The sequence below is a fragment of the Cryptomeria japonica genome, chromosome 1, assembly GCF_030272615.1.
Source record: "Cryptomeria japonica chromosome 1, Sugi_1.0, whole genome shotgun sequence".
Lineage (NCBI taxonomy): Eukaryota > Viridiplantae > Streptophyta > Pinopsida > Cupressales > Cupressaceae > Cryptomeria > Cryptomeria japonica.
The window spans coordinates 632,042,479-632,070,017 of NC_081405.1; the positions used below are offsets into that span (position 1 = coordinate 632,042,479).

The following is a 27,539-nucleotide window of genomic DNA, read 5'->3' on the forward strand; positions in this document are numbered from 1 at the left end:
CAAAATGAATCATCAAAGAAATAAAAAAAACCCCTACAATTTTGGGCTTTAAAATTGGAATTTTACCATTGGCATGAACGTGGGGTTCGAAACCAGGCAACGAAACTCTACAATCGATTTCGTCGGTTCTCTCTATTAGCAGTTTACTTTTATAGTTTTATGCTAAACATTTTTCTTTGTATGAAAATTAAGGAGAATAAACTGCAGACATTCGGAATCACATTGAAGCATAAGTTTATATGTTCACTGTGTTGCATCAGTGGGCACTCAAGCAAACAATTTTCGCCTTAAAAGTTTTCAAATAGATCGTGTGATAAAGAAAAACTTGAATTCTATTGATCTGGTTAGTTCGAAAAGATGCAGAAGACAGCACAGGCTTGGTTTATGGGAGGACCCAGCAGTACAGAACAGCAGAAATCTCCATCTCTGCTGGCAGATTGGAATGCTTATGCGGCCTCCAAGGATGCGGGGGATTCAGGGACTTCTGCAGATCTGGAGGCTGGGGTTTCCACATCGTTTGCTCCTTTAATCAAAACTGCAAATGACAGTTTCATGGGCACCTTCAACGTGTGAGTACTGCTGCACTCTCCGCCTATTACCCACAGTTTTAACTCTTTGTTTGATTTTAACTGTTGTGGAATTCTCAATAAAACCTCGGGGAGGAGTGAAAAAGAATTATTTTTTTTGTTTTTTAAATTAAAATTTAGTTTTATATTCTTTGATCTTATTAAATCATGAGCGAAGTTATCGATCACCTTATATGCAGTGTTATTGAATTCTCACTTAATCCTCGAAAGAGGATTAATAGATAAAAGCAACTAATGCTCAATTTTTTTTTTTCCGAAAAACGTTGTTAGTGTTGAACAACAGAGCATTTTCTTTTTATTAAATTATTTTTGTTTATATCTTATCTTGGTAAATCGTTTGTAAGGTCTTGTATCACATTTGAATCTTTGATGTGTGGTAAGTTGATGCTATATTTATAAGATATGTAAACTCAGGTCACCCTATAATTAAACTATAAGCTAACCACATGGTTGTTATTTATGGGCTGCCTTATTGCAGTGGAGGGGATTTGAACATGGGTCATGATCTGAGGAGTTTTCCCCATTACCATTAAAACACAACAACTTGGAATTTTTTTAGAGCCTGAAACATTGGTGGAATATCCAGTGCAGTCAAAGCTTTAGGCCTTTTTTATTTCTTAAGATCCTATACGGTGACTGGGGTGCCCTTATTGTGGCGTGGGGATGATAATATGGTTTTCTTTACTAAGAGTTGACGTTAAACTAAGGTTATACCTTGAATGCCATATTAAATACCCCACAATCTCCGTTGCATTCTGTTAAGTTATGGGCAACCTTATTGTGGTGTGAGGATTTGAGCACATCTCACTTTCTTACGAATTCATCCCCTTACTTTGTACATAACAAGCCTTTGGACCTTCAAGGTTTTGATGAAAGCAGAACATTTGGTTTCTGATTTTAAACTAATGAGACTGAGAGCTGAAATGCGGTTATTATTACGTCGACCAAATTCAAAACCTTGGTGTATGCCAGTCCATGAGCACCAGGTGATCTCGGTTTTGCATTAAGATGCAATCACCCCAGCCCTGGGAATGGAAAATGCTCATAAGAAACCAACGCAACCATTGAATGGTGAAAACCCAAAACAACTAGGAATCACCCACCCCAGTGAATGTTAAAAGCCCCAAAACACAAGAAATTATACAGCCCAGTGAATTCCAAAATCGTAAAAGCACTTATCTCGAAACTGGGCTTTCATGAAGCACTTATTTACATTTCAGCCTTTTCACAGATCAATTTGGCCTCGGTTTTGTTTACACTCTCTCAGGTGCATGATAAGAAAAGAGCAATTATTTATTTATTTGTAATAGCAAAATTTACAGATTAATATAAATCTGGGAAAATGTGAAAAACAATACATACCATTATACCAAGATCATTATGGAAATATTGGATGCTTTATTTTGAAAGGTCCTATTTTTACAATTGATGAAAAACATGTCTGGATTTTCGTCTATTCTATTAATGGTCGTCTTTTGTGACCAATGTGTGAAAAGTGACTTAAAAATGAAAGAGTGGAAAACAAGGCAACAGATGGTTAGTTAGAAAAAAAACTAATGGTTGCACTGCAATTTCTAGCATTCGCCTGAAAAATGTTATTTGCAGAGAATCATTATATATCACAATGATACTAAAATTCATGTTCATAGTATTGCCGTGATAAAAAAATACCAGCAACAATTGTGTTGCTCATGATTAAAGACAAATAGTACTTATCCCTATTTCCATTGCCAAAACGCCTAGGATAATCTATAGGTATAGAGACCAATAGTAAAAATAACGAATAGTAGGAAATGAACAAAGTTTAATTATCCAAGAGAAAAGGCTGGACGCTTTGTGGGTTCCTCCTGTGTGTACTTGGATTTTAAGTTGTGCTATCTCTCCTAGTGATTAAGTTCGGCAACTTGAACTTCTGCTCCAGGTCTGTAAGTGTTGTCACAAAAGTTTTCACCCTTGCTGAGCTATCAACTGAGTGTTGATGATATAGCATCGGTAGAAATCCTATAGGCCAACTCAACAAGATCAAATGTGTGAATGGCCTATTGGCCTTACACATTTGATGAATCTATCAACTTATATTAATCCTTTAATATCTTTATTAAGTCACATATGCTTTATTAGGTTTAATGATTAAACATACATTATCGAGTTTGACTTATCGGATTTGTTTCAAAGGGGCCGACTTTTGGTTAAAGTCCGCTACTCCTCATTTGAAGGCATGCGATGCTTCATGAAGGTCGTGCCTCCTTGATGAGAGCTGACTCTTGGATATGTCCTTTCGACGGATATATATGGACGTGGTCTTCCCTCTTTGGAACAAAAGATAAGACAACAAGTTCGATCATAATCAGGCAGATCGAATTCATGTACAAGTAGATCAATTGATGGTGAGAAATTTATGTAGTGTGCTCAGGGGTGACAATAGAGTTTATCGTCTATGGTTGGGAAGGCAACAAATCTGATGTTTGCTTGTGGTTAACGAACACTACCTTAAAATCAACACTGAGCAACCTTGTGAAACATGGAAAAAACCCCGAAGTGTGGGACCTTGCGCAAAAGGGTTGAATCTCCGGAGAAGGTTGGCTTCCTTCTCAATCCAAGTGCAGGTGTTGAACCAACTCGACAGTCCAAATTCTACTTCCAAACCTATCCTAACAGCTCGCAGAGGAAAAGGGAAGAAGAAAATGCTAAAATGAAAGGAGGTGATGCACCAAGATAAGAGATGTTCCTCTCCCCACCTTGAGATGACACAAATAATCAATTGAAATACCCTAGAGATGCACAAACTTCAGTTGCATGAAGGGCCCCAAACGCATGTATGGAGGTTAGAATTTGCTGAATGTCAAAGGGGAGAAGATTTCCCACAAGCCACCCAGAAACAAGTTAACACAACATATATGTGAAAGAAAAACCACAAAACATTGAAGGTAAGGAAACATACACAACATGCATAAGTTGAAGAGAGGCAAGAATGATTATTTCAATTCGTTCTTAGGCCAATGGCCAAACTTATAGTTGCAGAAATGCAAAAAATAATACAAATCTTCAAGAGAAGTGAAAGAGAAAAGAGTAGCTCAAGCCAGTAGGGAGAGAACCCTTTACAATGAGGCTTAATAGCCTATATATAACAAACTGGTCGCAAAGGAGAGACCAAAGGTCAAAGAGAGGAAGTCTTGACCCTGGCGTGCGTAGAAGAATGTTAGTTAGGGAAGGTAGAGAGGTGCACATAACTGACATGGTGTGTATGCAAGCAAACTGGCCATACCCTGAAAAAGCAATCCCAAGAAAAAAGTACTTTAGAAGGTGGATTGCTTGACACTCCAAAGTTAGAGCGTGCGGGCCTGACATGAAGGCCATCAAGTAACCATAAATAAGCATGACCCTGGACTCCACTTGATGGCAATCCTGCAAAAAACATTAAATGTGTCCCTGTAGCTCCATGAATGAAAGTAGACATGTCGCAGGGGTTGGTCGAGCATTAAGAGCCTTGAGTGTTGATCACGTCATCCAGAAGTGTCAGAAGTCGGACGTCGGATCCTATCGTAAGGGGAGAAGAGTCGGTAACCTAGGGGTTCTAGGATTCCGGGGTCAAGAAAGGAAAAGCTTGGAACTTGGGGATTCCAGGATTTTGTGGTTATGAGGAAAAGGCTCGGAACCTAGGGGTTCCGGGATTCTGAGGTCATGAGGAAAAGGCTTGAAACTTGGGGGTTCCAGAATTGGGTCAAGAAGGGAAAAGCTTGGAACCTAGGGTTCCGAGATTCCGAGGTCAAGAAGGGAAGTTCCAAGATTTCGGGGTCAAGAAGGGAAAAACTTGGAACCTGGGGGTTTCGGGATTCCGGGGTTTCGGAGTTAAGAAGGGAAAGACGTGGAACCTGTGGGTTCCAGGATTCCAGGGTCAAGAAGGGAAAAGCTTGGAACCTGGGGGTTCTGGGATTTCGGGTTCAAGAAGGGAAAAGCTTGGAACTTTGGGGTTCCAAGATTTTAGGGTCAAGAAGGGAAAAGCTTGGAAACTTGGGGGTTTCGGGATTTTGGGATCAAGAAGGGAAAAGCTTGGAACTTGGGGGTTCTGGGATTCCGAGGTCAAGAAGGGAAAAGCTTGGAAATTGGGGGTTCCGAGATTCCGGGGTCAAGAAGGTGAATTCGCCTCCTGTCTTGAATGTAATTTCTTACATCCAAGCCATCCAGGAAATCGAAGGTTAATTCGATTCTTGTCTTGGGTGTAATTTCTTACACCCAAGCCATCCAAGGAAGACCCTATGTCCATTCCTTGCCTTGGGTGATGCATCTCATCATCCAAGTCCTCAGAGGGGACCGGCCAGATCCGTCTCTTCCTGGTTGAACTTAGTCAACCAAGCCATACATATGCATATAGATGTTCAGTATATATACTGCCCTAGGGATTATCATAATCCCTCCCTTAGATTAAGGGAGTTTCCTCTCTATAGCCTCCAACATGTGATTACATTTATAATACATTTTTGCATTTTATTACTATTTTCCTATTCCATAACCCACATGTACATATTCCTGATTTAACATGTATTCACTACATATATTCATAAAAATGTTCATTAACCAATATTCACATTTATTTCTTAACATATATTCCTACTATTCCTGATATGTATTTACTACTTATGTTCATACACATTCTTTAACATCTAAGAACCTTTCATTAACATATGTATTCAGAATGTTCATTACTTATATTTATTAATATATATATATATTAAACTATTTATTATGTTCATTAATATATATATATTAAATATTATTACCTATATTTATACATACATTCTGTGACCTCTTACCTGTCTGCACCCGCAATTTGGTCTCCAATCTGCCGTGCCGCAGTCACCTTTCCGCCCTGTCTCCCTTACCTTTTTTTCCCCCCTGATCCCTGCGGATTTGTCTGGGTTTAATACCCTTGGAGGGGAGTGATCGTGTCCCTCCACGGGCACCCTTCCGTGGGAAGGGATGTGACGGGTCGCAGCCTAGGCTGCGACTACCGTCACACCACTTCCCTTCCGAGGGGAGGGGTGTGATGGTAGTTGCAGCCTGGGCTGCGGCTTCCCGTCCCACCACTTCCCGCGGGGTGGGGGGGTCCACATAATTGTATAAACATGTTTACTTATTGCAAGGTAAGTATATTTAATAAAAATACATTAACTATTAATTATTAAATATAAAGAGATTTCTAGTGATTATTAGATATTATTAACTATTAACATAATTTAAACATATTAATTATATTAAATCAATTGAATATAAATATAATTAATTAACTCTTTTCTAATAATTTATTAGTATTATTTCCTCTCTAGTGTATTAACACTATTACATCATTTAATAATTGATTCTATCATTATTTGTGTTTAAAAGGCTTACATCATGTGGTGAGGTAGGGATATCACATTCCATTGGTTTTGTCCTTGATCAATTGGGGCTCCATGGAACATATCTCTGATCGGTTCTCATTGATGGACCAAGGGTGTCACAAAATGACAACAATAAGTTTTAATGGCTTACACACACAAAGAGAGAGAGATACACATCCACACATGTGCGCACGCATGCACACACACGCATTGGCACATAGACATCCAAAAGCAGATGTGCACACACAGACATCCAAAAGCAAACGTGGGACACTTTGTGGCTTCCAAGTTCCAACACACACACACACACCCACATGGAACACTTTGTGGCTTTCACACGCACACATAGAACACTTTGTGGATACACATACACACACTGTCACACACATTCAAAAGTAAAAAATGGGGGTACTTGTGGCTTCTACACACAAAGAGACATCCAAAAACAAACTTGGGATGCTTTATGGCTTCCACGCACGCACAGACACCCAAAAGCAAATGTAGGACACTTTTTGGCTTCCTTTTATGTGTACTTGGATGGCTGGTTGGACTATCTGTCCCAATGGTTAGCTTTAGCAACTTGAACGTCTGGTCTGGATCTGTAATTTTTTAAAGCAAATCTCTCTCTTTTCCACGCACTCACTCATTCACTCACTCACTCACACACACACACACTCATTGTTGGAAATTCTTGGTAAATTCCCTATTTAAGATTCTTTTCACAGGTAAAGAAAAATAGATAGAACATAGATGTTTCTAGATTTATGCTCTGAAAATTCTCAATTGCCACTACTATTGCCTAAACACTGCAATGAAACTGTAACTGGTCCTCATCATTTTCTCCTTCAAACTTTTGCATTTACTATTAGATCCATTTCCTTTGGTAATGATCATGCCCATTAATGCACTCCCCATTAGAGAAAATGATAAGAAATGACAAGCAATTCCGTGTAAGCTTCATATGAACCAGAGCATTTCTGAATACAGCTGATGAATCCCTTTCACAATCTCTTCAATGATTTTCATAGGTTATCAATCTATATGATGCATAAATCAGGTAGTAATAAACATCTGTATTGTTTTGCATACACTAGTAAGGTAGAAAATAATGCTTACGGTAACAATAAACTACTGAAGATTGATGACTGGAAAGGGGATTGATTACCCAGAAACTTTGTTGGAGGTACCGGAAAGGATTTTTTTTTTTTCTGAAAGCAATTGGCTATTGTGTAGTTAATATTCATTTGCAACACCCTTCAGAATATTAGAAAGTCACAGGTAAGCAAGGCAGGTTCCTGGTGATGATTCAAAGATTTCATATGCAAATGCATTTAAATTCTATTTCTTAGTAATGCAGCAATTATCTAAATAGCAATTATTTGTCTCTGCTTCTTCACATTATTGATTTTTTTTCTTTTTTATGTTACATCTTCAATTTCCACGATGACATCAAAGCTTTGTTTACCATCAATGCAAAATATTCAAAGAACACTTAAACGAATTAGAAATAGGTCTAGGTAGAGCTCTCTATGCATTAACATGGCAGCTATCTTTTGATCAGACTAAAGCCACAAAGCTTTTTCCAACATAGCTCGATGCTTTCCCATTTATTATTACTTCTGCTGTTGCCTTCTCATTGGGGAACTTTAAATTAATTTGTTTCTTACCCCTTTCCTATTGGACTTTTGATTATGGAGAAATGTCTGTTGAAGCAAATTTTCTCTATGAGGTCTTTTTATGGACAGGTTTAACTGTTATTGTGCTCAAAAAAAGTTTTGGCTGATATTAAGAGGCCATCTTCTCTATAGATCCACAGGAATGCATGTACCCCTCTAAATGCTACATATCCGAAATTCAAACATCCTTGCGATGCAGGGATGGGGACAAACATTCCCCTGCCATCCTTGCCACACCATCACCAGAGTGGGGACATTTTTGGAATGCTGTGTACAAGTGGGGCATCTGCCTTTGATGCCCCACTATCGGGGACATTCATGGGATGCCCCAATGTCCCTGGGATGGCCTACAGACTTTGAGAAATCCCTTGACTACCTTGGAGGCTCTAGGAAGTTTCCCACATCCTGGGCAGCATAGAAGTCAATTTTTTATTTTTAAAAAAAATTCTCGCTGTCATGGTAATGATTTTGATTTATGTCAAAGCTTTGAATAAACAATGTGATGGCATGTAGTAACTGTTTACCTTGGAAGACGAAATATTTACATAGTATTGCAGGATTTCGAATAGATTATTAAATATAAAACAGGTGCTGCTGTTTTTGTTTACTGATGATTGGATGCATGCTCGCTTAGCTGTTACAGTTTTTTATTTCTGCTGACTGCGTAAGAAATTTCTAAAAAAAGAGATCAAAAGTAATAAAAAAGATTCAAAACTGATGATATCCATGTCTTCAACTGTGCAGTCCTCATCATTTAGATCACTCAGATTCCCCAGCTTCATTGTTATTTCTCTGAAAACCAAAGATTTGGTCAGAAATAATGACGATTTGGTGCCAAAGAAAGCATATAATAAAATTATGAAAAATGGCATGTACCATGAAGGTCCATGTGGTCTTGAAGGCCTTAATTTGGTCTTGGTGGTCTTTGTCCTCAACCTTGCTAGGGTTATTGCCTCGTGGGACTATACCATTCAATCCTATTGAAGGCTCTGCCTTGAAACCTGCACCACCAGCTGCCTTCCCCCACATCCACAAATTTGGATCCATGGTGCCCTCACCCCTAGTCCTCAAAACTCCATGGAACAAAGATCTATTCACCGAGTATACACACAAGAAACATGCATGTTGTTGGGGTTTGGATCCATTAGATCATAATTGCAAATATTTACAACATTTCATTTAAACAATAGTTTTTCCATTTGACCTAATTCACTTTATGGAGCACATTAGGAATCCTAACTAAAATAAAACAACATATATGATTGCTAGAATGATGCCATTCTAAATTAAACTAAAGGCTTGTCTCAATTTTAATATTGCCCAAAAGATAGATTTGGGAAAGCTAGATGATATTGAAAGGAAACAAGCTAATCTAAAGGAGAGGAACAATACAAGTAAGTTGTATAATTGATACAAATTTCAACCAAAAATCAACACATAACACAAGATAAACCCTAGGAAACCCTTTTAAGAAAAAAACCCAATAAATAATAGCACATAACAGTAAAAGAATTACAATCCAATGAGAATGTATTTGCACTATCAAGGAGATCTTCAACTTTGTCTATAGAGCAATTCTAGTATCATTTACTTGTCATACAAAAACCATATGGAACTCTTCCCAAACCTTGGATTTATTAGCAAGAGGCAACTAGTTTCCGAAACCATGGGGGTTGAATCCGTGAGTTACAAACCATGGGTCAAATTGACCCAGTTAGACCCATGTGCCTCACTTATTCAATGCACTCTTAACACATGAAATGTTACTCCCAGTGAAATAATGGCTCCTACAAACAAGGTAATCTACTAGTCAACCCATGTGCTCCATTTGGGAGCACTAATTGTTCTTACAAGATGCTTTTACACACCCTTACATATGGCTATATTTAGCCAGTTAAAGATTGTCCACCTACTCTACTTGTAACTTATAATATCAATGATCTCTTACAATTGTCATAGCACATCTTCCAAGTGGCCAAATGTGTGATACAAGGAATCTTAAGCTTCCTTGCAAGGTGGCACTCTATTCCATGATTTTTCCAAATACAACATATTACACTTATCAAAATAATTCAAGGATTGCAAGGTGTACGACACACCTAGTCCTAACACATTCCCATTTGTTGTATTTATTGCAAAAGAACACAAGAGAATAGTATATTTAGATCGGTCTAACTGCTAGGAATAGAGATGCACATAACCAATCTGCAGCAATGGTATTTCCCAATGCTTATTGTCTTCATCAATGAATTTTCAGCATTTACTAAAATATCCACCTTTTTATCATTACCCTCTTATCCTCCACCATTTCATGAACACAATGGTATGGAACATCAACATGCTTTGTCTATAGATGAAAAGTATGATATGATTCTTGGCCAAACTGATAGCACTATGACCATCATAATTCATAATCAATCTTTGTTGTGTCCTATCTTAGGCCAACATCTGAACACAACCTCTAAAGCCATATTGTCTCCTTACAGGCCTAAGTAATTGCCATTTATTTAATTTCTTTAATTGAAAGAGCAACACGATCTATCTCTAGCTCATCCAACATACTTCACCATTGAATCGATTAAACGCAGCCATTGGCAGATCTCTTACTATCAATTTCAGCTACCTAATCTACATCAACGAAGTCCTATATATCCATTGTCCTACTCAAATCAAATACTTCTTGGTAGGAAATAAAATGGTAAGTTCCATGAAGATATTTGAAGACCCTCTTAATTGTCATTAAATGCTCTTTTCTTGAGTTGGGCATATATTTGCTCAAGATTCCCATTGCTTGGGCAATATTTGGTCTAATGCAGGCCATTGCATACATCATACTACCAACAACATTTGCATATGAAACATGGATAGGGTGCTCAATCGCATTTGATGGCTTAGGACTCTTCCAATGATAATTTTATTTCTAGAGGAATAGGAGCATTCAGTAGTATATGGTCATGCACCTTGAATCCTTCCAAATAGAGTCAATATGTATACTCTCATTTGACTATAGCTTTTTGTTCACTCCATTTGATTTAATTTCCAACCCTAAGGTAAACTTGACAACCCTTGAATCCTTTATATCAAATTGTAATAAAAGCTAAAATTTAAGAACCTTGATCATTTCCTTACTATTATTGATTAACATGTCATCAAAATAAAAAACAATAAGAAGAAACTAATCAATATTAAAGACATTAGCAATAACATAAAAAACTAATAATATGTCATCAACGTAAAAAACAGTAACCTAAGTTATAATGCCATTGGCATTGGCACTCATGCTCACTAGCTGGCTTGTCTTCAACATCAATTGCAGCAAGGTGGGAAGTGGAAGCATCCAAGTGAGTATGCTCTAGCTTGATTTCCCACTTCCTTCTGCCCCCTTCCTTGTAGCCACTTTGTTTGTGTGAAAGGAGACACAAATTGGAATGCACATACACCAAGTCCTTTGCCTTTTTTGAGTGCATTCAATTGCGCTTTATGAAGTAGATGAAAGAGTATGTGCTTCAACTCATCTCAGATGCAAATGAGCTGGCAACCTATTAAAACAAAATTAGAGATTTAAGAGTTATAAGATTTAAAAATTTAAGTTATAATTTATAAATGAAACTTAAAAGATAAAAGATTTTTTACTATAACTTGCAATAAAAATTTGATCGCAAGAGGTTATAGGTGTGTGAATGATTGGCCATATTGTGAGCATCGACCATAAAGTTGTCACAAAGGGCATCAATACTAAATTTATTGGTGCGTACAAAACCCATGAACTCAATTCTAATTGCTTCCCACATGTCAAGATCAATGAAAGGTCTACGAAGTGCTGCCTTGTATCGTTGGTTATGACTTTAAGAACTCTATATTGACAATCCTTGTCAAAGCATAAAGGATCTCAACACCATAATATTTGGGATTCAATGCAAATGCAATAAGATGTAGCGGTGTGGTCATTTTGTTCCATCTCTTTAAAATAATGTTGTGTAGTTGTTTGAAGAAAGTTTCTTTCTTCCTTATCTAGATCACCTCCCTCTATAAGTACCTCTTGAAGCTCATCTTGGTTCATCCTCATGTGCAATTTTCTTGGTCTTCGGCACTAATTTTACCTCCTTTTTCTTTACATCCTCATGTTGCTCTTAGGAGATCACAATAGAATTTCAATACAATGAGAATGTATCTATGCTGTCAAGGAGGTCTTCAACCCTATTTGAAGTGATTTGGCAGCATGTACTTATCATACAAAAGCTATGTGCAACTCTATGCCAAGCCTTTGATTTGTAAATAAGAGGCAATTAGGAAGCTATAAGTGATTTCCAAAACTATGGACTCAATCTAGGAGTTATAAACAATGGGGTTAATTGTCATGCTCCTCACTATTTAATGCACCCTCCATACATGAAATTTAACTCCCAAAGGAAAATCTTGACCCCTACAAACATTTTAATCAAGATGACATTGTTCATGGCTTTGTATGGGTATGAAGCTTGAAGCCTCATTGAGATAGTAGGGTATTGGGAGCAAGTGATGTGATAAAACAAAGCCAAGACATTTTGAAGTAACTCAAGAATAATCTCTAGAAGGCTTAGAGCCAATAGAAGATGTATGCAAACTGTCAAAGGATCGAGAGAATGTTTGAGATTAGAGACATGGTTTTTGTGAGATTCTAGCCATACAAGCAATCTTCCTTGAAGGCAAGTGGGTCGGAAAAGATCAAACTGCATTTCTAGGAGCCTTGCAAAATTTTAAGGAGGATTGTCGAAGTGGCCTATGAGCTGGAGTTGGCGGGAAGCAAGATGCACAATGTTTTTCATGCATCTTACCTTGACAAGGCGCTAGGAAAACATATAGAATACTCAAATGAGTTGCCTTTGATTGATGAGGACAACAAATTGGTTTTGATTATTAAGTAGTCATGGATGTAAGGGAGAGGAAGCTGAGAAAGAAAAGCACTAAGGAATACTTGATTCCGTGGAAAGATATTTCAACGAAGGATGCAATGTGGGAACCGGAAGGCCCACAGATATTGGAGCACCTGAACCTACAATTGCTCGAGGCCAAGTAATTTTGAGTAAGGCGGACTTGTCATGTCCCATTCCAATGAATCTAAGTCTGTATATATTAGGTTTGTGCTTGTGTCTTTCCTATTTTCATCTACTATGTGTTTTCCTTTCCTAAAGCCTTTTGTTCCCAACTCCACTCTTCCCTTCTTCCTATCAAAATTTAGAACTTCTCCATCTTGTCATGCCTTCCATTTGTCCTCGACCCCCACTCTCATTTTTGTTGAACTTTTGGACTTGCCCTTACCAACATGCCCATTGTTTGATCTTCAATCCCCCAACCTGTAGTATGTGTTTGGGGGTATGGCCAACCCTTGATCCCTGATATTTCTGCCTGTGTTTTTGTTCCCCTTCTAGCTTCCCAACATGTGTTCTATTATTTCTAGTTGTTTGTTTTTGGTTTCATAAGTTTCAAAGTGGAATCAATATGCGTCCTTGCTTGGCCCCTCCTAAATGCAATCATATATGTGAAACTCACAGAGTACTTGAAAAACTTGTGAGTACTCATTTTTTCATTAAACTCGCAGCTGGTTTTTGTCATAAACTCATGGCATTTTTTGGGCAAAAACTCATTATAACTCTGATTTTTTTAGCTAAACTCGCCAAATCAATATAACTTTGTGTTTACTTCTTATTTTTGATTGCCAAAGCTTTGCAGTTTGCCAAAAAGACTTACATATGTTGACTGAAACTTTATATGAGGCAAACTTTCACACAATGATCAAAAATATATTTACACTGATTTATTTCATTTTCAGTGAGTATCTGTTAAGTGTTTCTTGGCAAATTTATAGATTCAATCTAATATCTGTGATTCTATGATTCAAAATAAAATAAAATAATATTTGTGATTCAAAAAAACTAGTAAATATGTAATTCAAAATTGTAAGATTTGACTATGAAGGTAGCCACCCAAGATCTAGAGGCCTAATGGAAAGCACAATAACAAGAGAGAATCAATATGACAAGAATAAATTGTATTCCTATCAAGAATGCAATACAATGGATCAATTGGAATGAATTGGAATGGATTGTACATAGGAGACGACTTGGTTAAATAGGCCAAGGTGAGAACATAAGAGTGCATAAGATTATGGCAAATGTCTTAATCTGATGACATGAAACAAAAGTGATAACTTATCATCCCACCTAAAGTGGAAAAGTGATAGTGTGATAACACCATTAAAGGTGGATCATCCACCTAAGGTGGAAAAGCAATCACATGAGTGTTGATGTGTTTATCATGCACATGTGAACACAGAATAAAATACCATAAGTATCTTATCCTCTCTTGAACAAAGTTATTCGAATGCTGAAGATTTGCCTAATGATCAATGGAAATAACTCCAAGGTTCATATATGTAGGGTCTCTACATGTGGATAAGCACAGTTGGTTTGATGTGATTATGCTGGAATCACAAGGGGACTTACATTCGATTGCCTGAATGCTTTGATATGCTGGAACTTGAGTCCTATCTACTAGCTGGGAGATAAAAAAAAGAGCAAAAGATTGAGGGTTCAGGAAGTCTACTCTAAGACCTAGAATGCAAGAAGATAGATGAATGACTAGGTGGAGTCCTACTGGGCTAGGTCTCACCATCAAACTGAACAATTCGACACCAGCTCAGTGCAATCTTCTAAGGAACGTTTTGGGTATGTCCAAATCTTTACCATCAAACATTGATCACCGTTCAAGTTAATGCATGAACAATAGACGCATAACAATTTGAAGTTAAACTCATTCAATGCCAGTTGACCACGCAGGGCGCACTTACAATCAGTAAGAGGCTAGTGGTATGGACTAGGCGGATTCCACACGAGTGCATTCAACAATTTTCTCCATTTAATCTAATTATCTACCATCAAACTTGAAGATCCAACAAGAAACCATGCACATTGCAAAGAAACAACATATTTCACCATATCTTCAATGAAAATGCAGTCTTTTACAATTAAGGCAACAAATTTTTGCCTTCTCCTACTCTACTCTAACTTCTATTCTATTTGCTATTCTATTCTACTTACTATTAGCTATTAACTATTAACCTTTACAAATGAAGAGCTTGAACCTTTTATAGTGCTCTCAATACAATTCAACGACTCAGATCAATTTGAGATCAATGGCCAAGATTTTACAATGAAAACCCTAATTAGGGTTTGTTACAACAAACTCAATTTGGCCAATTAGATAATTACAACACATTGGTATGACCAATAGATAGCAAGGGTAGGTGCCTCGGAGTTTGTGCCATTACTAGTGAGTCAGGTACATTGCATCTAGACATGTTGATGTGGAACCCTTTTGATTGGTGAATGGTGATTGGGATGCCATCTAGGATGCCACTTCAACTTGCACCTTTGTAGACTGGATAGATTCATCATCATGAAGAGATATCAAGAGATATCTCTTGATCCTCAACATTATCTAGCTTGCTCAAAGTAGTGGTAATGGGAATTATTGATATAGCCAAGTCCTTCTTCCATCCTTGCTTGCTTGCCTTGGAGTGATTGTATGATATCTCCTTTGCCATCTTATAATCTCTCCTTGAAGATATCCTGTTCTATTGCTTGCAGCTACTGAATATTTGAAGTTTTTTAACCTGGTAGCACTTTGAGACTTCTTCATACATTCGAGGTGTTCTTGATGTTGATGAAACTTCTTGAAGGCCTCTTCCTTGTATCTTGACCTTGATGCTGAAATTCTCTCCTTGAGATCCTTTTTCCAATCCTCCTTCAACCTGGCCCATTTGATCTCTTTCCTTACCTCTTGCAAAATGAACAATTGCACATCAAACACACATGATATACAACTTGATCTAATCTTTGATTTTCTAATGATTTCTTTCTAAATCTAATCAAAGGACTGACAGTAATCAGTGAATTCGCTGTGTGGAAGGCAAACTTAATGTCCTAGAGCAAATCTGGGCTGTCTTAAGGTGAATTCGCTGGCTGATAAGCTTGCTGGCTAAGCAAATTCGCTTCTCTTTGGTGCTCAAATGATGAATCTCGCCTGCTCCAAAAGATTAGACCTGCATCTCCAATGATGAAATTCGACCTTATGCTGATGGAATTCACTAATATTCTGCTGAAGTTCGCTAATTATGCTCCCATATTCGCATTTGAAGAGAAGAGAATGTTTGAGTTGATGGTTGGAATGAATGTTCTAACTTCTCCTTTATAGGCGCTTAGGGTAAAGGTCATGTCTTTTGAGTATAAGGCCGATTCACTTAAAAATAACAAACCGTCTTTCCTATGCTGGCCGACTTCACCTCTTGGATTTGAGGAATTTGTTTAATACATGATTTCAAAAAATTCGCTCCAGGCCTTTTGAAAAGGACATGACTTTGAGAATTTCGCTCTCTGTCCTTTGGAAGGATAGGACCTATAATAAAAGTTTTCTCTTCATCCTTAGGAAGGACAGGACCTATAATGAAAATTTGCTCTTCGTCCTTAGGAAGGAAAGGACCTATAATGAAAATCGGCTCTTCGTCCTTAGGAAGGACAGGACCTATAATAAAAATTCGCTCTTCGTCCTTAGGAAGGACAGGACCTATAATGAAAATTGGCTCTTCGTCCTTAGGAAGGACATGACCTATAATGAAAATTCGCTTTTGACCTTGCTAAGGACAAGATCAAAATTAAATTGCATCATTTGATTTGATCGATCAAGGTCTGAAACAAGTAGTTCACTCTCTGACCGACCTAAGGACAGGACATAAAGACAAAATTCGCTCTTGACCCTTGGCAAGGTACGAGAGTGAAAATGATAAATTCACTCTAAGACTTCTCTGAGGACAAGGTCAAGGTAGGAAGTTGTTTGACAAGTTAGTCTTTCCGTCAAGATTTATATATGGAATATAACATTTAAGTATAGGAAAGAGAAAAGATATAAGGACTTTCTTATACTTTAAGTTATATTCCATATATATTGTCAGGATGTTTGAGAGTGGTTTCGGATCTCCAGGAGTTATAATGCAAAATCTAGTTTTTGGAAGATCCTTCAAATTTCCAGACTTAGTCACATTTCAGGATCAGGATGACATTCCAGACTTCTAAAGCGAGTTTGCTCTGACCTTGATGTAGAGGACAGGACCTAGGAGGACACCATGCATCCAAGGTTTGATTTAGCAACTTGAAGCCTGACCAGATAGTACACAAAACCCTAGGAATGATCTAAATAACCCCTAATCACCCAACTGACTTGATTTCCACTCCACTTTCAGGAGATCCACTTGACTTGATGACCTTTGAGAAACTCAAACTCTTCAATGCAAAGGCTAAGACACTAAAACGAACAACAACAAAACTAAAAGAGCTAACTCTAGAAAGCAAAAAGTGGGGGTCCCCATTTGCAATGGGGCGATGTGTGAATAGGTGGACTTCCCCGGGTTAAAATCCCCCGTCCCCGTACCAGGGGGGACGGGGGATGGCTAGGGGACGTCCCCCCGCTGTCCCCAAAATTGCAAAATTTGTGGGAAACGTCCTGGAAACTTGGGGACGACAGTGACTCTCAAAGGGGACGTCCCCCTGGGACGTCGCCTCGCCGACCCCAAAATTGCAAAATTTGTGGGAAACGTCCTGGAAACTTGGGGACGACAGTGACTCTCAAAGGGGACGTCCCCCCGTCCCCTAACCGTCCCGGGGACGGCCAGCCATCCCCCTTTTCCCAGCACATTTAAAAAACAAAAAAAGACTCCAATGCTCAAAAAAACATTTTTTTATTTTATTATAGGTCTATAAAATTGGATTTTCATTAATATGATGGGTAAACATGTCTGAATCACTTCCAAAAGCACTTAGAAATAATGAGCAGCAACTTGGTAATAAATTTCACAAACACTTAGAACGCGGTAGTGCGTAAAAAAGTGGTTGTAGGTCTGCAGTATTGGACTTTTCACAATTATGAAAGATAAACAGGTTTGAATCATAGCCAAAAGCACTCAGAAATATGAATAACAGCTCGGTATAGAATTTCACAAACATCCAAAACTTTGTAGTGCATATAGAAGCGGTTGTAGGTCATAATAGAAATGGAAGACTATCAAAATATCCTTCAACCAGAAATAAACAATGAACTACATGCAAACAAGTGTTGGCATATTGACAATGTATTTTCAATTATGAATGCATATCAAAGAAACGGGACTCGGACTCGGCTCGGACTCGGCAAGGCCGACTCGGACTCGGACTCGGGACTCGGCGTCAGACTCGGCTCCAGACTCGGCTGGACTCGGGATAGTGAAAAACTCAAGAAATTTAGAGATTTTTAAATATTTAAAACTTGTTTCAGACACCCTTTATTGAATACACCTTAAAGACACAATAACATCATCAAACTCGGCTCATTTGATTACATACACAAGTATACATCAATCACATAAGCATAAACGCAAATTGTAGCTGAAGAAAATAACAAACATAGATATATAAATATTGTCAAATGTATACAATATTACAAAACTCATGGAATAAAAAATCCATGTCATCATATGATCATCATCAAATGTTTCATACAAATACCAAAGGTAAATACAACTACAAGTCTATGGCTCAGAGGAGCCTGCACCCTCCGACCCCGGCCCCCTGCGAAGGCGTCTAAGGTAGGTCCTGGATGATTCGACTGCCATAGCCGCTCCCCGTGACACCATGCCATGCTCACCAACATCAAGAACATCTGTGTCACTATCTGCCTTTGAATCTCCTGTCTGTGCTCGTGCTCTCCGCTCCTCCTCTGCCATGGCTACAGTGTCAACCTCTATATCTACCTGGTCGATCCAATCAGTGTCAGACTCGGAGGTTAAATTTTCTCTACTTCTATCGACGCAGTTTCCCCCATATTTTTCGACGGGGGTTTGGGGGCAATGCCCCCAAGGTGGGGTCAAGGGGCAGCGCCCCGCGAGGCCAAAAAAACTTAGTACAAGTCTGAATTAGGGTCTCTTTGAGAGTCTTCCTTAGGGCCTGGTTTTGCTCTTGTTGCTAATTGGGTCTTGCTTGGTGAGTGAGTATCATTCTTGAAGGTCCAAGCTAGGTCAAGTTGGTGAGTGATAAAGTCTGGAATGTCATCCTGATCTTCAAATGCCCTGAAATTTGGCTAAGTCTGGAATGTCCTGATCCTGAAATTTGACTAAGTCTGGAATGTCCTGATCCTGAAATTTGACTAAGTCTGGAAAACTGAAGAATCCTCCAAAAACTAGATTTTGCAATATAACTCCTGGAGGCCCGAAACCACTCTCAAACATCCTGACAGTATATATGGAATATAACTTTTCCTTATATCTTTCTTCTTTCTTATACTTAAATGTTATATTCCATAAAATAATCCTGATGGAGAGACCAAAATGTCAAATTTCGCCCTTCCAAAAAAACATATTACTTTTAAAAAAAACTTTTTAAAATGTTTTTTTTTTTGTCATTTTATTAACCCAGCCAGTAGCCGAGTCTGGGGCTCAGGACTCGGCGAGTTTGGCGATTTTGAGCCAAACTCGCCAACTCGGCAAGTCTGGCGAGTTTACTCCCCAGACTCGGACGAGTCCGAGTCCGAGTCCCTAGGACTCGCCGAGCATGACTCGTACTCGGACTCGCCGAGTTTGGGCGAGTCCGGGCGAGTCCCGTTTCTCTGATGCATATTGAGTATTGACAATGATATGAACACAGATGTGGTATGTTAAGGTTCTATAATGTACATATACTTGCTTTATCCATATTTTCATATGAATATAATGTATATATACATGCTTTATCTATTTTTCATATGAACATTTAAAATTTCACTATATATTTTAAATTTTCCCTATATTTTATATAGCCGTCCCCCCGCCATACCCAAAATTGGAAATTTGCCGTCCCGGAAACTCGTCCCGCCGTCCCCTGCCGTCCCTGTCCCGGAAACTCGTCCCGCCATAGGGTGGATATGATAGTGTGATAAAAGCACTAAAGGTGGAGACACCACATAAAGTGGAAAAGATAATATGATAATGCCACCTAAAGTGGAGATACTCCTAAAAGCTTCTATTTGGTCCCTAAGTAAGCTTAAGTTACTTGTAATTAGGACCTAGGTGGAGAATAACCATGGTACAACACCTTAATTACACCAACAAAAATAAAAAGAATTCCATAGTAACCCTTGTGAGTATCAGCAAGTTTTTTGAGTACTATGGATGAGGCACCTGTTGAGGCTTTGTTGAGGATATTGCAGCTATACCCATCCACTTTGCAACACCCACACAATGACAGTAGACTTTTTGAATTTTAGTCGTAGATGAAATTTTATGATTTATTATTTTTATTGATATTGAAACTTGAAGTTCATATGTATATAGAGGTTGAACTCTCTTTTGGTCTATGATATGTATTAAACTCTAGTTTTTGTTCATATGATGGAAATCAATTATATGTTTTACAAAAATTCAATAATATGTGTGAATTTGCAGAACATTTTAAAAAATTTATGTATTCTCAAATTTTCGATAAATTTATTGAGTGATTGCCAACTTTTTCCTCGACCTTTTTGCCCAGTCCTAAGTTTAAAAAATTATTGAGCCTGCAAGTAATTGTCAAGTCTGAGTTTTTCAACTATGAATAGAATTTTCCTCCAAATGACATAACTCTTCAAATTTCCTTCATGACCTTTGATTGATATTTGAGAGGAATTATTTTAAATAAACTTTAAATATAAGAGGCCTTATTTTATATTTTAACTTTACTTGAGGCCTTTTTTATTATAATTTCATTTTATAGTATCACTTAAGTGGCCCCTTTTGTGACTTTTGAACCCTCTTATTTTATTATTATAATCCTATTTCCTTTGTGCAAAATACTCAAGACCCATAGGAAATGTGTTGGGCACTTATTTTATCTTGGTTAAATTTCGAAGAAGGGATATTACAGTCTACACTTCCCAAGATTGCTTGTCTCCAAGTGATTGCAAACTAGGATACTTGAGAATTTCTTATCCACTTGGTTGAGTCTTTTTGAAGATACTAGGATCCCACATCAATCTTAGAAATACTTTGAATATCTAATGATGCAATGTATTTCATTAACTGCATATGTGTTGCTAAGTCTTGTTGATATGGTTTGTCAACAACCTTCTCTTTCTTGTCTTCAAACAACTTTACTTGACTATCCATATTTCCCTGCAAAGCTTCTAAATCATACCCAACTCTGCTAATTGCTCTGTCTCTGCAACTTCTTTCTTGAGGGTTACTTTTTTATAAAGAACCATTCACTACTCTGATATTATCACAAGTTGCAGAACTTGAACTAGGAGATGCCTCTACCTCCATTTCAAAAAGTGGATTATCTCAGTGGGCAAATCTTTTTGCATCCATATCAAAAAGTAGGTTATTTGCAACCCAGTTGGAAAACTAAAAATTATTCTTATTATCAGATTGGAAATCAATTTCCCATTTACATTGGCCTTCTAAATTCAGTATTTTTAATTCCCAATCAGTGTCAGCGTTCCCAAATTCCTTATCAATAGTTGTTCATCTAAAAATTTCAGCAAACTCAGAACCAACGATAGTAATCTCTAAAGCCTTTTTTTCAGCTTGTGGCTCTGGTGTGTTAATTTCCTTGTACTCCAACTTCTTAATTTCTGATTTTTCAATAGATTTCCTCAATTCTTTTTCTGATGTCATCACTTCTTTGCTTTGACACTTATGCCTTGGCTCCCAAGATTCCTTGCAAAAAACCAAAGATTTTCCCTTCTAAATTTCGGCTCTCATTAGTCTTCCTTGCAATATGAGAAGTCTTGTTTTGTTTATTAGAGTGGGATTGGGCCCAGGGTACTAACTGTTCTTGTGTTGTAACCCTCTTCATGACTTATCGGGTTTTTGGTTCTAATTTTTCTTTTTTCTTTTGCTCCACTAATTCTTTACTGAAAATGTGGAAATCCTTGTGAGGTCTAGGCTTAGGTCTTAATCCATTTCCGGTTCTCTTCATTTTCATGAAATTTGTGAAAGACGTTGCCTTTTGAATCTTTATGGAAGATTTCTATAATCTACATAATTGGCGTTGATATCATCCTGTACTGAATTTCAAAATTCCACCATAGGAACATCATTTCTACAAATGAAAGTGGAATGTAGAAGCATTGTTGCTCAAGGATAGAGAATAATGCATATCCCTTGCAAAGACAATGCCAAAAACAATGATTAATCCATAGTCCTCTTCAATGTAATGATTAAGTCAATAGTGATGTATGGTTTTGAGGTTTGGGGCCCTAACGTGGGATCTTGGTACTAGGTTCAAGTTGAGAAGGTTAAACAATTATGCTTGAACTTAGATCCGTGGGTGGTTCTGCTTTGTCCTAGGGGGAGGTATTTTTATTTTCACTTTGTTCCTTAGAGGAGATTGCCTCTTTGTGTCCCTCCAAGCATCAATGTTGCTAGCTCTTCATGTTGTGTTTGCTTTTCCAATCTATTGGCATTTCCTTGGAAATGCTTCCTCTTTCAACATTGTCTTTTTGTGCTCCTTGTCAACTTCTTTTGGGGAAGGTGCTGAACCGATTGGGGGGAGGTATTTTTATTTTCACTTTGTTCCTTAGAGGAGATTGCCTCTTTGTGCCCCTCCAAGCATCAATGTTGCTAGCTCTTCATGTTGTGTTTGCTTTTCCAATCTATTGGCATTTCCTTGGAAATGCTTCCTCTTTCAACATCGTCTTTTTGTGCTCCTTGTCAACTTCTTCTGGGGAAGGTGCTGAACTGATTTGTCAAAAGCGGACATTTACTACTGTTACATCTAGGTTAACTAGATCTCCCATGTAAGTGTGTTCCCATCATCTATATTTTGAGGAAAACCACCTTTTTTTATAGAGTGAAAAGGATTGTTGTCTTTATTCTCTTCAAAAAGTTGAGCCTAAGGAGCATTTTGTTTTCTGGTGTCTAGACTACTATGAAATCCATGGGAGATACCATTGTCTATATAGAGATTATGGTGTTTCTCTATCTACTTTCTTATGTTTGGCCCTATTTCTTTGCAAGGTCACCACTCTCAAGCATAGATCTTGTCACAATGGTCCAAGCTCTACTAGATTGTTTACTTCTTTCAACTTGTCACAAATGTTGGATGCATTAAGCACCCTTGGATACAATTGATATAACATATAGATGGGGATATATCAATGAATAACCTTAACTCTCATTGTAACTGTCATGGCTTTATCTATTCTCGACATCATGGACCCTACATAGCACAGATCTCAAAGGTAGGCTCACATTACCACTTTCTTCTCTACCACCAGAAGTTCTTTGACTTAAATTGTTAGGAGAGGATGTATAGAATCAATTGCATGCTAAGAATGTCTAGCTCGGTCCCCTTTAGCCATGGACTTTTCTTGACAAGCATTTTCAAGCTCTGCATCAGTACTTCTACGATGATTGATGATAATTGTTGGCCCCTCTAACACTCCCCAAAATTCTGTTACCTGAGATTTTTGGTTCCCCATCTAGGTGTTCTTCATCTACTTCCGTTGCTTTGCAGAGTCTTCTCTCACATTTCTATTTGTGGTTGTACTAGCTAGTGGGTTACCCTTTTTGGACTAACCCTTGTTTGTCTATTTCTTTGTATTTCCTTCTTTTCTTATTTTATTGTATTTGCATTGACTCTAGCACCCCTTACATAGCTCTTTGCTATTGTAACTGATTTATGTTTGAATCCCTTTGACCTATTCTTGGTCGTTCATGGACATTAATATAATTTCTTTCTTTCCTTTCTCATTTTTTTTGGTAAAATGCTGTGAGCTTCAATCTGAATTATTTGTAATATCTTACTAACCTTGTATCTTGTTTTACAGTTTTCTTGTTAATGAAGAATGATCGTGTGAGTATGATTGTAGAAATAGACACATGCAAAGAGAAATAACAGTGATGTGTTCTGTAAAAGTCAATGACATTTCACAAGGGGAAATCTTGCAAATTAATATTTGAAATAGCTTTGAGTCCATATACTTTAATTAGGAAATTTTGCTTAATCTTTTTCTGCAAATGTTTTTCATTTGAGATCATGTTTTAAATTTTTCTGTTGGTTGGTTTGTCTTGTTCTACTTCATATAGGAATTTAGCCTTGGTCTTTTTTGTCTGGGAGAAGGTTTAGGAAAATTTTTAACTCTCTTCAAAAATATTTCATCATTTCAGATTTTGTAATGTCCCCATTTTTAGCACTACGCTTTCCAGTGACTGTTAGCCTATCCTTGGATGCCCGTAGGCCAATCAAATGCAGAATTAGGGTTTCCAACTTTTGTGGAGGTCTGCATGAGCTGTTTGATGATTGACTAGTCGAAATTCTACAATTTAGGCTGTGGATTCCTTCTGGGTTTTCCGAGTTCTTTGCAAGCGTATGACATGCATTCAGTTCCGGGAAGTTTTCAGAACTTACTAGTTTTAGTAAGTTGGTGACAGCCGTCAAGGTTTCTGGGTTTTTCTAGGTTTTCTGAGCTCATGCTCAAGGTTCAAAGAGCAATCTTTTTGGAGTTGTTTTCAGAACTTACTATTTTCAGTAAGTGTCATTTCAAGCAGTTCTATTTTTAGCAGTCAGTGCAGAGCTCCAACCTAGTTCAGCGTGACAGTTTTCAGCACTTCAGTTTCCTGCTCATTTGGTTTTGATTAGTCTTTGATTTTAAGATGATTTATTTAAATATTAATACTCCATTCTAAGGTTAATATTTAAATTATTTGATGGTCGACTTAGGAAAGGGGAAAGCATATTTTATTCAGAAGATTTTATTAATTCTCCTAAGTCAGGCACCAAGGTTGGACGATTTATTTAAAGGGGATTGCTTAAGTTATATTGATATCTAAGTCATTTCCTTAATTATATGTGGGCAATTTTTGGTTGAGGAAAATATTTTATAAGTGAATTATTGTTAAGGCAAGATGGATGCCTTAGGAGGAAATATAAGACAATTTTATGATATAATTCACTTTATTCTTTAAACGCCATAATACACCTTATCAATGTATTTTTAATAAAGTGTATTTGCCACCAAGTAATGGGCAATTTCGGAGAAATGAAATGAAATGCAAATTAAGGAAATTGGAATGTGGCTGTTTAATCCCATATTGGAGGGCTCTTATTTTGGTATCCATTATTGTTATGATAACAAAGTGCTGTCGAAGTGCTGTTAGACTTTGACTTCGAGGGATGCATACCTCTTAGTTCCTCAGTTTCGTGCTTGAGAGATAGCGCCTAGCTAAACTTGTGACTGTTTCTCATCCAGAGGAGCATATTAAGCTCAACAAAGATGAAGATTTGTGGTGTTATGATTTTTGGAGTGCTGTTAGTGAGTTTTCAGATTGTTGATTTAGTGTGGCTGAAGCGTATTTTCGCTCGTAGCTCCCTGTGAGTGTGTCTGTTTGTTTTGGGTTTTTGCTTATTCATCTTCTCTGCCTTGGGCGATTCTTCCTGTAAGTTTGCATTGGTTTTCGTGATGTATTGAATTTTATTATGCAAATCGAGCTTATGCTTTGGTACGTCCTATGCTAGAGGTGCTTTGGGTTGTGTGTCTTGAGTTTGGGGCATTGTTAGTTGCTGTTTATCCATTCTACCCTTATCGCCTTCTTTGTATCTTTCATTTGCATCTAGTTTGGGGGTTTTTCGTTGAGTATAGAGAAAGATATGAGTGATTTGGTGGTTTTTTAGCTTGCTGGTCTGCGACTTTTCTTGTGTGTGGATGGTTTTTTCAGAATTCAAAGTTGTTAGTTTGGAGTGTATTTTTGGGTAAGTGTGATTGATTGGGTTGCTAGAGTTGTTGGAGTGTTCAATGCAACTGTAAGTCCTTAATTAGCACTTGGTTTCCACTTCTCTATTCAATGTAATGCTGGTTAGTAGTACTAACAACAATTTCTTGGTTTTTAGCTGTCCCACTATCTAAGTGGAAGAGGCTGGCTTGGCCGCCTACTTAGATTAGCATCATTACTTAAATTCTGAATTTTGTGATGAACATTGTAGTGCTGATTAGTAGTACTATCAGCGCTTTATTATTGTAATTGCTCATCTTGTTCCCACTGCATAAGTGGAAGAGGCTGGCTTTGCCGCCAATTTTGAATATTGTAATACTGACCTCTCGCTGCATAAGCGGTATAGTTGATTGTAATTTCATTTCTAGTCATCCTGCTGAACAAGCGGTTGAGTGATTGCATTCTTCAGTTCTTTAGCTTGTCCTTGGCTGGTTTACTGCCAAGTGATTGCATTGTTTTCATTATCCCGCTGTATAAGCGGAAGGGGCTGGCTTGCCGCCCGAAGATTGTAATCATTTTCAGTTATTGGCATCTAACGATCCCCTCGACACTGTATGCTCTCACCCTCCTAGATTGAGCTCTCGGTGATCATAAAGTGGAGGGTTACTTTCAGCAGCATTTGGTTTTCATTTCCTAACCATAACAAGTGTTGTGTTGAATGTAATTGTGGAATTTTTTATGGGAAAAACTAAGGGGGATGTTACAGATTTTGTGGAAATTGTTACATCCCACTGACAAAATCTGTTTGAATGTCTTACTTTTGCACATTATTTTTTCGTAGGCATTGGGGCTATACTTATTATTTACCCATGCTCTCTGCACTCTGTGCATGACAGGTTTTGCAAGGACAAATCCAAAAAATTAGATGACTGACAAAAATTGTATGGTTGGATAACTGTAATTCTTTTTTCTTTGTGTCCATTTTACAGTATGTCGAAAGGAGTGCGGGATTTGCCTGGAAATCTTCAGTCAGCTACTAGCACAATGCCTTCAGGGAAGTCCATTATGTACTTTGGACTACTTTTGGCAACAGGCATCTTCTTCATTTTTATTGCTTTTACCATGTTTCTTCCAATCATGGTTGTCATGCCACAGAAGTTTGCAATATGCTTCACACTTGGCTGCATATTTATTATAGGGTCCTTTTTTGCTTTAAAAGGTCCCAGAAATCAGTTGGCTCACATGGCTTCGAAAGAGGTAATTTATCCTAACCGTTTTTTTCTCTCTTCTGAGTCATTTGAATCAGTTTATGGCTGTTTTACTTGTGAAAAGTTCTGTAAAATGGCATGAAGCTTATTTTAGCACTCAATAGTGATGTTATTATTGTTTACAAAGTTTGTTGTTCACACAAAAGGAAATGCTATTGTACAGAGACTTCCATTCACTCTGGGGTTCATTGGGAGTATGGCAGCTACCATTTATGTTTCAATGGTCCTACACAGCTATATATTGTCTGTAGCTTTTTCTGGCATACAGGTTTGTCTTTAAAAAAATCTCGCCTTTTTGAACTATATTTGGAGATTTCCGTAGACTGAGCAATATTTAATTTGAATCCTTCATTCTATTCATCCAGGTCTTGGCCTTGTCATACTATGTTATTTCATACTTCCCAGGAGGATCGACTGGCATGAGGTTTCTTTCATCTACACTTATGTCTACAGTAACTAAGTGTTTTGGACGGTGATATGATTAATGGGATAGCTTCAGCTCTGCAATTTGAGATTCATATGACTGACGGGCTAGCTTCAATTGCTGTGTATCTGTCTTCAGGCCAGATCCCTAAGCAGGTCCTATGTTGTATAGGAAGAGTAATTCAAATATTGGCCTCTAATTTCTGTGTTGCTTCTCAATGACGTAAAAATCTTCTGCCAGTGGGGTACAGATACACCCATTAGAAAAATGACTAGCATTTGTATAACTACAAACTGATTGCTTTTGTATGAACTCTCTTCCTAATGTTGGCATTTTCCCAAAAGTAGTAATGGAGGTTGAAGTTGCTAAAAGGAATCTTGATCTTATTGATCTTTACAAGATCTGTAGGGACTAACTATTTTTTGGCGTATAGACAAAGGTACATTTGTGTTCTATTCATGGTTTCCTGTTCACCTGT

General features: G+C 37.7%; 1 protein-coding gene across 1 annotated transcript; it reads left to right on the forward strand.

Annotated features, from left to right (window-relative positions):
• On the forward strand, positions 1-27,534 carry LOC131042487 (uncharacterized). The gene is made up of 4 exons (XM_057975795.2): positions 1-569; positions 26,359-26,626; positions 26,801-26,905; positions 27,003-27,534. Exons 1-4 carry the CDS (start codon positions 358-360, stop codon positions 27,111-27,113), a joined length of 696 nt encoding a protein of 231 aa, XP_057831778.1. The 5' UTR covers positions 1-357; the 3' UTR covers positions 27,114-27,534.
• The last annotated feature ends 5 nt before the right edge of the window (positions 27,535-27,539 follow it).